At 37.2% G+C, this 14,968-nt stretch overlaps 1 protein-coding gene across 8 annotated transcripts in view; it reads left to right on the top strand.

Moving 5' to 3' along the window:
• The window catches only part of LOC145693650 (uncharacterized), a 363,723-nt gene that overhangs the window by 267,340 nt on the left and 81,415 nt on the right, over positions 1–14,968 (top strand). For all 8 annotated transcript variants that reach the window (XR_014132812.1, XM_081769857.1, XM_081769856.1 and 5 more), the window contains exon 3: positions 5,919–6,016. Coding sequence is in view for 7 of the 8 variants with exons in the window: in XM_081769857.1 (XP_081625983.1) it covers positions 5,919–6,016 (98 nt within the window). In the remaining variant the exon portion in view is untranslated. The remainder of the gene's footprint in view (positions 1–5,918; positions 6,017–14,968) is intronic.

The following is a 14,968-nucleotide window of genomic DNA, read 5'->3' as shown; positions in this document are numbered from 1 at the left end:
TAAACTGTAAAGGAAATCGACGTTAAAAACAGTGCTGATACTGATATTCGAGGTCAGAAATTTATACAGTAGATTGTAAACTCAATATAATCGAGTTGTTCCATATGCTACGAAATCTTATTTTGTGAGTTCAAAGAACCGTGATGGTGGATGGTGAAAACCCACACGGAAACTAACATCCATTGCTTTGTAGGTTGGCGGCTGAGAAGTTTATTGCCTAAGATGATGTCATTTTATCAAAGATAATTACAGCTTCCTGTACGCTTATATGTATGCCAGACAGCTTTGCGTAGACTGTCGCATCTGGGAAGACACTACAATTCACTCGTCCTGTAATTGCAACCTGTTAGCATTACTGAAAACATAGCTTGTCTTTGAAGGGGAGTTTGTAAAGGATTGAGCTTTCATTGAATTTCAGTAGATGTCTACTCTTGTAAGGTCTATATTTACACTCCGTACGTCTTCAGATTAGTGAGTATACGCGCCGTAAGTCAGACTGTCATATATTTCTGAGGAATATTGATGTGTAGCGGTGAACATCTGTAAAAGGGATCCATAATTACTCAGTTTTGTAGGAGTATTCCTTCTTCGTAACTCTCAATCTTTACTTCAACTCCCTATTTCCCATTTTTTTCCTGCATGTAGACGTAGAGCTGCCCATGTGATCACTGGCGCAAATCCCGGGGGGATGAGGGGACATGTCCCCTCCAATCTTGGAACTGAGGGGGACTGTCCCCCCAATAATCCTATTTGAAATGTGTTTTTGGCGGAAAAAATATTATTTTTGTCCAATTCTCACAAAGGAACGTGAGATAAAATTGATCCCAACGTTGAAGACAACTCTTGATCCTACACAACATTGTTTTTCAACTGCATAAATATTTTGGACATCGCCAAAAAAAAAAAAGGGGGGCGTTCTTAAACGTTCCCCCCAATGTTGAAGACAGATTTGCGCCGCTGCACGTGGTGAGACATCACTCATGACATATTTTCGAGACGACTTCTCTCGTAGACAGTGGCTCAGTGGTAGGGTACTCACCTCTAGTTCAGTTCCATGTAAGATGAGTTTGTTGGACACCGTGGTCAGAGCGTTGGACTCGTGTCCGCATGGTTCCAGGTTCGATTCCCTGCCGTTGCTTCCCAATTTTCGCCGTTCACCCAGAGTCGTGAGGCAAACTGGGGAGTCACGTGAATAAAAGACGTGACAGGGCGACGCAGCGCGTTGACCACATGTTCGTTACTAGCCTGGATGAAGTTCAGGTGGTCGCTAACAGATGGCGTTGGAGCAGCTCAGGCCCACTTAAAGCGCTGTTACGTCAAGTGGTTCAGTTTTTAAGATGGATTTGTGGTGGACAGCTTCATGTCTGTGTTTTCTCACGGTTCTCACGTTTCCTCCAACATTCACATTCCACGACTTCTTTCATAATAATTTACTTGTATTGATCATTCGTATTTTTAACCTAAGCGTGGTACGTTAAACTAAAGATGTCATTTTTTCAGTTTATATATATATATCTGTGTACCACTTAAAGGGAGAAAAAAACTGGTCACCGTACCTCTGTTGTATTGCCTTAGTGGTCCCACTAGTTATAATAGGTGATATATATATATATATATATATATATATATATATATATATATATATATATATATATTAGAACTCATCTTCAGACAGAAAGAAAGATCTATCACATCATTTAAATTGGAATAATGAGCTCCGTGGTGGCTTTGTGGATAGCTTTGCGCGCCTTTGGGTTTGATTCTCGGCGGAATCTTATGCGGTTCGGATTATACGTTAAGTTATAGGTCCACGTCTTATATAGCCTTGGTGCTGAAAGGGAACGCTAAACTCGAATCAAATCAAAAGACAAATCATTCTTAGATTGATTTTCTTCACTTTTTTTTCTGGAGCTCTTCAGATTCACAGAGTGAAAAGAGCAATATGATTTAATTTGTGTGCCAGCCATACTGGAACATTTCATAAAATGTTTTATTATTATTATTTAACACCTTGCTAATATGATGTTTAAATAGGTGGAATCGCGTACTGGGAGGAAGCAAGAGAATCTCGTGAAAATTTTGGGGTACCATGTTGTTCACCAGAAAAAAGCCTGGATTTTGATTTCATTTCATTTCATTTTCAGTCTAGCGTCCCTTTCAACAGCGAGGCTATATGAGACTTGGACCTACAGTTTAATGTGGGATCCGAACCACTTGAGCTCCCGCCAGGAAAAAAGCTTGGGGGTCGACCCACGGTTCTTTTGGGTCAGGCTTGAGCGCTTTTACCGTTGAGGTACTAATACTGTATGTTACCCTCAGACTTCTTTTAGTATTTTCCCAGGAATGAAAATTCTGTTTCTGGAAAGGGAACTGTATACCGCATCGTCTTTTTTAACATTATTATTTCTATTTTACTAGACTAAAAATCGCGATCTCCTAATTTAAGCAGCCTTTCAATTGCCTTAACCTTTACCTAGGTAGATACCCAAGGGAGGTACAAATGTACCCGATGCATATGTTTTACTGTGTATTTTATGTCACAGACACCAGAGGTTGACTAACGTTCTTTACATTGTGGGCCAGACTGTAAGGAAATTTATTTCCTCAATAACAATTATGTTGTAAGGTCATCTGCGGACGTATGTGGCTAAAACTACATCAGCGGTGGATCCAGGACGGACTTCTGTGGAGGGGGGCGGTGAGTTGGAATACTGCTACTTTTAAGAGGTCCAAACTCTGGGATTGGTTTTATTTACATATATAAAATGAGAAAGTTTCCTCTTCTGGGGGGGGCGATCGGGGCAATTGCCCCCTGGATCCGCCACTGAACTACACTGGTGGTACATTTCTACCCCTTGGGTATTTATGTTACCATATTTATTTCAAGTACTTTGTTGTTGTATTTTATTATTGTAAAGAGCAAAATAAAGAACAGATAATATCGCTATTACAATATTGCAACCTTTTCTGCCACAAAAAAACATTACGAAAGTAATACAGTTCTATACCGTATAAACAAATTCCCGTTTCTCTAACCTAACCTACCTAAACCTACCCTAAACCTAAACTTACACTACTCTGACAACACCAACATAACCTAACAAAGCATAACCCAACATAAAGTAACATAACTAATATTATAAATGCCACAAATAACAATGTTTCTAATTACAGAAATTTGTATTGGGGTATACCTGTACCCCTGCTGGGAATCCAGAGTTTTAAAATGTCATGGATATCCGAGGATTAAAGAGCGCCGATTTCTCTGTAACTTGGGGGGAAGGGAGTCCATTCAGATGTGTGTTTGGTTGCAGACAAAGGTCTAAGAAGGCAGATATGAATGTTTTTTAAGACAAATTGAATTCAAATTGTGCCAAATACTGTGTATTAATAAATAAAAAAACATATGCATTAAAATAGATGGGGTGTCGGGCCTCCAGGATCGGCGCTCCTGCTTAAGATGCTGGGCCATGAACATTATAAACTTGTCTCTCGCCAAAATTTAAAAGAAGACCACATGTCCCGCAAGTACACTCTACGCTGAGAGCATTTGCAAAGCCACCTTTGGGGCCGTGCTTTTAAGATGAAGGTGACTGCAACATATACTGTCGTTTACAGAAAACATTATACAGCTCCTCACATTTTTAAATGTGGAATTCTTGCACATGCTCCTAATGCAAATATTTACCAACTGTACTGACCAAGACGTTCAAAGAGTGAGAAAAAGTTGAAAAATCAGCAAAACACATAGATATTTATGAGCTATTGAATATTTTGGATTCTTGGCGTCAATTAACAACAGCCTTGACTTTGCTATGCTGGTTGAATGTCTGGCATCATGTCAAGGTTATCATGTTAATATTCAAGATGTTTGGGTGGAAAAGAGCATCATAATTATTCTATTATTTTTCTTCTTTAAGCGTGATGCGTAATTTAACATCCGTTTATGAAGAAACATGTTATACTTTTTCTTAATGCACACTAAAAGAAAAGATGTTATTAGAGTCAATTTTTGTGTCTGTTCTAGTATTTTGATAATTTAAAAAGCATCGTTTTGTAAAAAAATGTGGAACAGAGTCAATTTAGTGGTAATGGTTATTCCGCTGGAGATGACTGGTGCAAGGTCATTCTCTGCATATCATAGTTTTGATGAATTTTGATGTGCTTAGTAAGTGAAAATGTTTTACTTGAAGGTCTTAATGAACGATATAATTATTTCTGTTTATTGAGTTTCCCCGTAAGACAAGAGGAGATCGAATTTCCATTACGAGATACGAGACAAGAGATAATCTCTTCCAATAGAAGGAGGTAATACTTTTCCGAGACAATAGATAAGCGTTCCCAATAGAAGCAGATAATTATTTCTGAGACAAAAGATAAGCTTTTCCAATAGAAGCAGATAATACTTTCCGAGACAAGAGATAAGCGTTCCCAATAGAAGCAGATAATACTTTCCCGAGACAAAAGATAAGCTTTTCCAATAGAAGCAGATAATACTTTTTCGAGACAAGAGATAAGCTTTTCCAATAGAAGCAGATAATACTTTTCCGAGACAAAAGATAAGCTTTTCCAATAGAAGCAGATAATACTTTTCCGAGACAAGAGATAAGCTTTTCCAATAGAAGCAGATAATACTTTTCCGAGACAAGAGATAAGCTTTTCCAATAGAAGCAGATAATACTTTTCCGAGACAAGAGATAAGCTTTTCCAATAGAAGCAGATAATACTTTCTGAGACAAGAGATAAGCTTTTCAAATAAAAGCAGATAATACTTTTCCGAGACAAGAGATAAGCTTTTCCAATAGAAACAGATAACACTTTCCGAGACAAGAGATAAGCTTTCCCAATAGGAGCAGATAATACTTTCCGAGACAAGAGATAAGCTTTTCCAATAGAAACAGATAACACTTTCCGAGATAAGGCGCAAGCTTTTCCAATAGAAACAGATACATACTTTCCGAAACAAGAGATAAGCCTCACCCAGGAAAACCTCACTCAGGATGGCTGGCCTCAAAAAGCTTTTACACTCTTTTGACGTAGTGTCCCCACCGGGAATCGAACCGGCGGATCCAGGACCAACTTCTGGGGGGCGGGGCGGTGGGTTGTCATAGAGCTACTTTTAACAGCTTCAAACTCTGGGATGTTTTTTATTTATATATATAAAATAAGATAGTTTCCTCTTTTGGGGGGGGGCAATCGCCCCTATCTCCCCCTGGATCCGCCACTGCCCATGAGACTCGAGAAATGTCCCGAAAAGGAGACAACGAAATGTCCATGTTTCTCGTGGCCGTACTACAGAATACACATGATAACAACATAATGTAGCAGTAAATCACAGAAGACTTCGTATTTCCTTCTTATGTGAATGGGTTTTATTCACAGGAGCTGATACTCTGAAAGGTAAAAGTCAACCCCACTTTCATCCATGAGCAGTTATATTAATGTCTGTGAGCTCTTGTTATGATAAATTAATGTGTGTGTGTGTACTAACAACAAACTACTATATACGTTGCTTCATCTCTAATAATATGATGCAGAAAATAAAAGTTCACCGTACTTGATTCCTCTATGGTAAATTCAAACTTTCTTTTATTCCCCGTCCTGGGAAACGCTTTATATGGAAAACATAAGTTTACAGTCTCGGATAACATATTTACTGTATTTAATTGCGAACTGCAACGAATATGCGTGAAAACACATACCTACTTGTCTGGAAGCATGGGAGAAAATAATATCTTATTTAGAGAGTGCTTGGGTTACTCAGCTTTTTTTTATATTAACGGTATAAGCCTTGATCCACTGTATGTTAAGTGAATTAGTATTATAACTAACATGTTTAATGGTAGTTTGCTTTCAAACATGTTTCTATTGCTTATTGTGTCATTGTATTGATGTGAATTGTTTTGTTTCACTTCCAGACTTATGCGAGAGACAAGGAGAATAGAGGTAGCCCTTTATCCCCAAACTCTACGCTACAAAGGCAAACAAAAGTCAGCCGGAATGTCCATATACCAAGGTAAGAATTATTATATACGTACGCTATATTGTGCATTTTCATTTTTCCTCTTTTTTTTTTTAATTGCAGGTCAAGAAAGTTCAGGTCACTTTTTAATACCGTCGTTCACATCGCAACTGAGCTGAACTTACTTCTTTTTTCTCATATAATTTATGAGCTCTTTAATTAAAAATACAAAAGTTAGTACCTTGTTTCATTCAGTTTTATGAGTTAATTATGGTCTAAATAATCTGACAGCTTGTACGTTGGTTTCAAATGGTATTGAACGATATGAGCGGCTCGAGCGAACATAATGGTAAGCGCCATTTCCGGCGGAATTGAATTAATAGGTGGAGTGGGTTGAAATTGAAATTTAGAACAATATGTAGATATTTTAATCCTTCTGAGATTTTGGGATTTTGAAGGTAAATTTTAAGCTTTCAGTCAATCAGCTACCCCATCATCACTGTTTCTCCTAGGATTATAGTTCGTACCTCATTCTCTTCAGAATAAGACAACCTTCCAAACAGTACCATTCGTATGTTCGTATCATATACCTGAAAAGGAGAATTGGAGGCAAATGGGTATTTTTCTTTTTAAAAAAATCCATTTTTCAAAAGTTTAGGTCTCTCTGGACCGGCTGTATGTTAACTTACAGACCTCAAAATCACTTGAAAAGTACTAAGTAATGTTCGTGTATACTGTCTGATAGTCATGCCTGCGATATGTATATGTGTTTTTGGACCCTATAAAATCATTTAGATAATTTGCGAGGGAATAAAATAAACCTTTGCGTTGTACTCCTAAAGGTCAAACAATGACGTCATGACCCCCACTAACTTGACGAGCTCCTTCTCAAAACACATGTGTCCTGTTTTGCAATGTATGTACGACTGAACAATAAAAAAAACAGCAGTAATAGATGCTATATGAGCATTTTAATACACTCTATGGTGTATGTGTATGGTAATATATATCCTATATACACCATATAGGATATATATACACCATAAGGGTTGATTTCGAAAATGCACCTGCAGATTATAGGGGAAGCATGTTTGGTATGTGTCATTGCTTTGAATAGCAAAACACTGTTGAACCTTTTTTTTTTTTCAGTTTAGTCGAAACGTGGAAAATGTGATATCCCATTGTGTTTCCCCGAGCTGCTCATATCATAAAAATCGAAATGTGAAGAGGAAACAAAAACTAGAATAGAAAGAATTAAAACATGTTTTGTAGGATATTGAATTAAGAATTACGCAACAACTCATCAAATGTTCCTCACGGATAGTACAGATATTGATGATGATAAATTTGTGGGTAATAAAATTTAGGCAGAGAAAGTTTAAAATTAATATGTGTGTTTTCCTATTTTTCAAATAAACAACAAAGGACATCTTAGTATATATACGTACTTTTTTATGCTAAAAAGAATGAATGTTTAGAAACTACTTTAGTAACACTTCATATTATGGATGGCTTTAGATGTAGACCATATTGTGTGTTGTCCCATATGATATCAGTCTAGTGCAGAGCATCTTAAATGAATCCAGGTCTTCATATGTCAAATGTGTTCCGCTTCTCAAGCAGATAACGTGACAGCCTTCATTCCCATAATAGTAAAGTCGTCTGACGTTTGGAACAGTGGCTGAATATAAAGTTTCCTGGTCTTTCCTTCCGAAGCAATAAATCGTCTTCCTTCTTAGGGAAAGCAGCATCATAACAGAAATTATAATTGAACGTATTTGGGACTAAGGATACTAGTATAAAAAAGTACTGTGACGTTAAGACATCAATCGTCCTGTAGAAGGAAATAAACTGTTTGGTACTTCGTAGAATGTTGTCCTTCATAAGTGAACTTGATCAGGAAAAGTTAGAGCATTTTTCCATCTGTCGTAACTTTTTAAATACTATTATTAAAATATAGAATACATGGGAATCGTATATTGTTGGAAAATGAAACTGGGCGCAAAATGCCACAGAATGTTTACACATACTCTTATTTGCTTATTTGGTTGTTTATTGGTTGGTGCGAATCTGTGCAAACAAAAAATATGAGATAATATTATTGTCTTGGCTCTTAAGGATGTACTTGTTTATGGATGAATCTCTAATTCAGGTAATGCGAATGCTTGTTTTTGTAGTTTAATCACTTTGAGAAATTATGCTAGTATCTCTAGGATGTACAGAGTGTTACAGAAATTGGTCATAATATTTTGGGAATAGATTAATCACATCAAAATAAGAAAAAAAAAGTTTTTTACGAACCTGTTGTCGGGAGTGCAGAGTTTCGTACCTATAGGGTGCCGAAAATGTGAAAAGAAAAAGAACTTTAAAGGTCCATAGTTCCACTACTATAGGACCAATCGTAGTCGGGTCAAGACATCAGTGAGGAACTGGTATTTGAACTATCCAAATATCCATCTTTTAGAACCTCCGGTACTTGCACAATCATTTTTAGAGAGGCTGTTTGGGAGTACTTGATCACTCTCCACCTACCTCTCTAAAAATTAGTGGGGGGCGCGGTGGCTCAGTGGTAGAGCGTTCACCTCTGGTGTTTGGGGTCCCGGGTTCGATCCCAGCCCCCGCCAAGTGAACTTTGTGGTGGACAAACACCGTGTGCGTGGGTTTTCTCGGGGTTCTCCCGTTTCCTCCCACTTTCTTCATTCCACCATTTCATTCATCTCTCATAATCACCGTCTCCTTTAGCCTAACCGGCATAACCGTGGGACGTAAAACTTAAAGATTTCATTTCATTTTTTCTAAAAATTAGTGTGCGTGCAAATACTGAAGCATTCTTAAACATGGATACAGTAGAGCGTCGATTATCCGAAGTAATTGGGGGACATGGGTGTTCGGAAAACTGGTTTGTTCGGATAATCGAACTGTACACGTTTATTTGCCATGCGCGGAGCGGCACGCCTCAACTCTAAGCTGGCGCAGCTGTTGCTGTGAACAGCTTTGATACTGCCGCTACTTCTACAGCCAGTGCCAAACCGACAGAAGTGTGCTGATTGTTGAAACACAGCGACTGGCAGCTTGGCCGGTCAGCAGCGCCTTATGAAGGCCCCATTAGAAGCAATGTTCCGCCAGCGGTGGCTCAGTGCGGCGACTACTGTGGGAAACTTGGTTTGGGAGTGAGGGGGATGATCGATGGACGGTAGGGTGGGAGAGTAACAGGTGCGAGCGAGTACACAGTTCGGTTAAGCGGTCGTTCTTTTGACCGACGTTCGGATAATCGACGCTCTACTGTATTTGGATAGTTCACATACCATTTTCTCAGTGATGTCTTGACCCAACTACGACAGATGTCATAGTAGTGGAGCTATAAACTTTTAAATTTCACTTGTTTAACATTTTCGGCAGCCTATAACTCGGAAACTATCCACTTTTGAGCACAGGTCCATATTGACTTTCTGCTTATTTATTTTGATGTAAGGAATCTGTTTCCAAAATACTGTGACACATTTTTGAAACACCCTGTGTTGATATCCTAGAATATAAGAATCCATATTTATGATTGTTATAGTGTGGTTTACACACACTACGATTACGGAGCTTAATTAATAGAATAATAATAATAATAATAATAAATTTCACACGATTATCAGATGAAGTGCGTGGGTTTTCTCGGGGTACTCCCGTTTGCTCCCACTTTCTTCATTCCACCATTTCATTCATTCCTCATCATCACCGTCTTCTTTAGCCTAACCGGCATAACCGTGGGACGTAAACCTCAAAGATTTCATTTCATTTTTTTTTTATCAGATTAACAATATATGCTTTGTTATCGATTCGAAGGAGAAAAATGAATTGCAATCTTTAAGTTTTACGTCCCACGGTTATGCTAAAGGAGACGTTGATTATGAGAAATGAATGAAATGGAGAAAGTGAGAGGAAACGGGAGAACCCCGAGAAAACCCACGAGTACGGTGTTTGTCCACCACAAAGTCCACACGGCGCATGCTGGGATCGAACCAGGGACCCCAAGCAGCGGAGGTGAACGCTCTACCACTGAGCCAATTATTTACTTTGTTAGGCACCAGTTATTGTAATGATTAATTGTCGGATATCTATGACGTCATATTTTTTATTGTGGTATCGTTTTACGTGCCTAATTAAATATAATCATTTTTCTTACTTGTGAACACGAAAATACAGTTTTACTGGTAATATAAATGCATATTTGAAATGTATTCATATTTAGACCAAAAGTGATTTTTTAAAAAAACATATTTTTGGTCATATTTGAGGTGAGTTTCATTTATTACTCCGAAATATATTTTCCAGTACTGCCTTGGAAGTTATTTGGAACTTGCTTTCGTAGAGAAATATCTTGTGTAACAGGATTTGAATGATACTATATACTGTGAGGGGTAAGAGTTCTTGACGAGGCGTATCATCATCAACCACTTTGAAGAGAAATCGCCGTCAGCCTGTCGGTCTCTTTCTACTTCTCTGCAGTCATACCTGAAGTTCAGTTTATTTATTGTAGATTGGTGGATATTATTTTTTCTATCCACATCCGAGGGGGACTTTAAATACACGGATGACGAAAGTAGCATTGCAAAAATACGAGTAATCCACATTGTAAAAGACTGGAGATATGGCCTCGGTAGAATTTTCTCCTGGCCAAGCCCTGAAATAACCACTGGTACTTATGATATTTTTTAAACTCTGAGCGTAGGAATATTCTCGAATATGCGGAATGCTTGACATAATTACGTTGTACTTTTTTTTTCTAACAAAGCCTATCACTAAAGTATAGTTTTAGAGTAAGAGATCAGGTTAAGAATCCCCGTAGCCAGAGAAGCATTCAACAAGAAAAGATCACTCTTAATTACCAGGCTTAATATTTGATTGAAGAATTGACTGAAGAAGAACTTGGTCAACTGCTACATATGGAGTATAGTTCAGAAACTTAGACATTAGAGGCAATTAGAGAAGGAATATTTTGAGAGCTTTGAAATGTGGTGTTGAGGAAGATGGAGAAGATAAAATAAGCAGAGAGAGTAACAAAAGATGTTTTAAAACGGATTGGAAAGAAGAGGACACTTTTTGCCATCATCCTTTGTAGGATGGCCGATTGGATTGGAGATATCTTGCAAAGAAATTGTCTTCATATCGTCATGGAAGGAAAGCGAGGAATAGGAAGAAGAAGAACACAACAAATCGATGATTTGAAAAATATTGGGAGTTAAAAGAGGAAGCTGAAAATTGAGAAACGTGGAAGAAATATTTTGTCAAAAAAAGAAAAAAAGAAAAATCAATCTCAGGACCTGTTCAAAAGGCACAATACTTTTTATTATTATTATTATTATTATTATTATTATTATTATTATTATTATTATTATTAATAATAATAATAATAATAATAATAATAATAATAATAATAATAATAATAATAATAATTTTAGGATGACTAAAGTAGAGCGCTCTAGTAGTGTTAAGTTGTATAGATTCTATAGTTGTATTTTAGGTCATAGATTGCCATTTTTTAGGAAGTAAATGCATGCATATAATCAAAGTTTTTACACCATAGAAATCCGACCCATAGAAATGATTATCGTGGTATATCAGAACAGAATTTCTTAGTTATGTGCCACAGCTCATCTTGAACTTTATCATAATTACGAATGAATTATTGCTTGAGTAGAGGGAAGTTTCCGACATTGCTTCTACATCGGGACAAGATGAGGGGAGATTAGCCGAATATGTAAATGGCTGTCAATGGAATTTATTTAAAAGCGTTGAGAAAATACCCTCTCTTTGAAGTGCGTGTGATGATCTACTTGATGTCATCGTATGATGTAATTCAGGCCACCGTTGCTCAATGTATATTTTGCAATTCCGATGGAAGCACCCAGATTAGCAAGTGCTTGAGAATATATGTATTCTTTGACAGTAACCAGAAGATGTGAGAAAATTTCTCAGCCTTTTATTATGCTCAGCAGTGGATGGATGATGATGTTTCGTACTTATTACATCTCAGTTGAGAAAAGCATCAGAAAGGAGATGCTTCATCTACCAATTGTACTCACTTCCTCCATTGATATATATTTATTATTTTTATTATTAAAGAAATTCTTCTTTTACGTCATCATTGCGTCATGCTACAGATACGAGATATTAATACTGATTAGTGAAGATTATTTTTCGAGCAGTCTTAACATATATTTGTATCTTATCTCCTGTTGTTTTAAAGAAATGTGTACAAAACATAATCACCCACTCATGTCATCACCCATAAAACTACTTCCTCACGTGAATTCCCATATAGGTAGGCAGAGTGGGCGGAAGTTTCCCTTACTGATTATTTAGATGCAGTATATGACACATTCGTTTGGCTTTACAATTTCATTCATTTTTCCTTTATTAATTTTGAAATAAATAAAGAAAACTAAAAAGATGTTCGAAAACTTGAACAAAACCTGCGAAGAACATGGAATGAAAATAAACGTTAGAGAGACGAATGCAATGGTGATTGTAACGAAACGGTCGGAGAGACGAAAGCAATGGTGATTGGAACAAACCGGTCGGAGAAACGAAAGCAATGGCGATTGGAACAAAACGGCCAGACAGACGAAAACAGTAGTGGTTGAAACAAAACAATGGGAGAGAGGAAAGCAAAGGTGATTGGAACGAAACTGTCGAAGAGACGAAAGCAATGGTGATTGGAACGAAACGGTCAGAAACGAAACCAATGGTGATTGGGATGAAATGGTCGGAGAGACGAAACCAATGTTGACAGACGAAACGGTCGAAGAGACGAAACCAATAGTAATTGGAACAAAACGGTCGGAGAGACGAAACCAGTGGTGATGGGAACGAAGCGGTCGGAATCAAGTACAGAAGTTGGAGAGAAGAAAGTAAACAAATCACTAGTTTTCGATACCCTACTAGATACTAGGTGGGTAGTATTATTTGTGAAGACAAAGTGCGAAGATTGGAATGGCGAAAAAGCATTTAGGAGGAAGGAACGTGGATCTTCGAATAAACATTTTAAAATAAGAATCATGGAATTTTTTGGTGTATTACATAATATTATATGGTGCAGAAAAATGACATTACGTTACCGGGACGAAAAAGAGTGGAGGCTTTAGAATCGTGGATATGAAGAAGAATTGAGAAAGTAACAAGTAAGAGTGTCACGTGTACACCAAATGAAGGAGTTTGGGTTGTATGGTGTGGTAGTAGATTTTTATCACTTCAGTTTTTAGGAGAGAGAATATATTTGTGCAACGCTTAATCGATTGCAGAAAACAGCTTCTCGCTATCTATTACCGTTTTTACTCTAGCGATCAACGTTAAAACCGGAAGTAGTTGATTTCTGTCACTTCCTGTTTGAATAGAGGGTTCGGAGAGAAGGAGGTACCTACATCATTCTTGGTCTGGTGAATGTACATCATTCTTTTGCTTTCTTTCTCCTACAAGTGATACAAAATACAAAATTTTATATATTGTATTTGCCTACTATAAAGTAAATTATGTTTGCAAACAGAATAGAATACTGTGATCTCGTACATTGCACTAATATATTAACTGAAAATAACAGACATAAAATATTTGTAGAAAACATAAGAGTTTAGCTGCGAAAAACTTATCAGACACTCTATTGTCATTTTGCTCTAATTCAGTGCTATTCAACCGCAGGTACGCGTACCCCTGGTGGTACGCGAAGATGTTTCTGAGGGTACGTAATCTTGAAATAAGCATATTTCTAATATTTATTGAATAATCGTAGTTGGAGAAAATTTCCCATCGTAATGTTTTTGGATGTGCACTTTTGACCCTATCCTTCTGTAAATAGTCTCTTAATTGGCACAATGATTGTCCTTTTCTTGGGACTCTGTTTGTCTCCCTTTTTAATCAACAGAACATGTGTATTACCTTGAATAAGTTCATTTCGATTTAATTTATTTTAAACAGCTTGAGGGTACACAGTTGGATGGAGAACTGTGTCTAGGGGTACGGAGAAAAAAAGATTAAATAGCACTGCTCTAATTTACTTGATTTTACCAAAGGATAGATTGTAACTATCTCTGAAGCAAAGCGCAGAACTTACAGTGGTGGCAAAAAGTCCTGAACACACTCATTTTTTGCCTAATTTTTGTGTTTGACTTCATTTTTCGTTATGAAATTATCGCACTATCTTAAATACTGTTATTGATTTTAATGTATTTTTTCATGCTGATTTCAAATCTATCTGTAGATTGCATCTAAAGTAAATAGTTTCATTGATACGGTTAAAAAAAAAAAAAAAAAAACCTTGACAAGAAAGCACAAGGTTACTGTAAGAATAAGTGTGTGTGTTTTCAACCAATGAAATGCTCCGTTATTTCAACCAATCAGAGAGCAGTAGCGATAAAGGGTTGAAAGGAGAAGGTGAAACATGGTTTAGTAGTGTATTGAAAGCAATTTGAAGTGCATTTGTGAAAAATATTGGAATTATGGCTAAGTTTTCATATCTGCCTGAGAATAAAAGAGACAAAATAATACATTTGAAGGAAGAAGGTTATTCTATGCGCCAAATTGCTGCTAAAGTACCATGTGGCCTTTCTACTGTCGTGAGAACTTTGAAAAGCTTTTCTGAAACAAATTCTATTGCAGACAGGGGGCGATCAGGACGACCAAGAAAAACATCTTTACGTGAAGACAGGTTATTGCACAGGATTTCACTTTCAAACAGAAAGCTTAATTCAACGCAAATTTTGAAACAATGGACTTTGACATCGAATGTGAGTGTGTGTCCAAGAACTGTTAGAGGAAGACTGGAAATTGGGTTACGAGGCTGTAAAGCGCGCCCAAAACCATTACTGACTGAATTTCAACGCAAGAGGCGATTGACGTAGGCAAGGGAACATTCATTATGGACTATTAAAGACTGGGAAAAGGTCATATTTAGTGACGAGAGTCAGTTTTGTATTTCTGGTAACCAAAGTAGTGCCTATGTAAGACGACGCACTCATGAGG

The sequence above is a fragment of the Thermobia domestica genome, chromosome 8 (assembly GCF_964235325.1).
Source record: "Thermobia domestica chromosome 8, izTheDome1.hap1.1, whole genome shotgun sequence".
Lineage (NCBI taxonomy): Eukaryota > Metazoa > Arthropoda > Insecta > Zygentoma > Lepismatidae > Thermobia > Thermobia domestica.
This window is presented reverse-complemented; position numbering and strand designations above follow the sequence as displayed.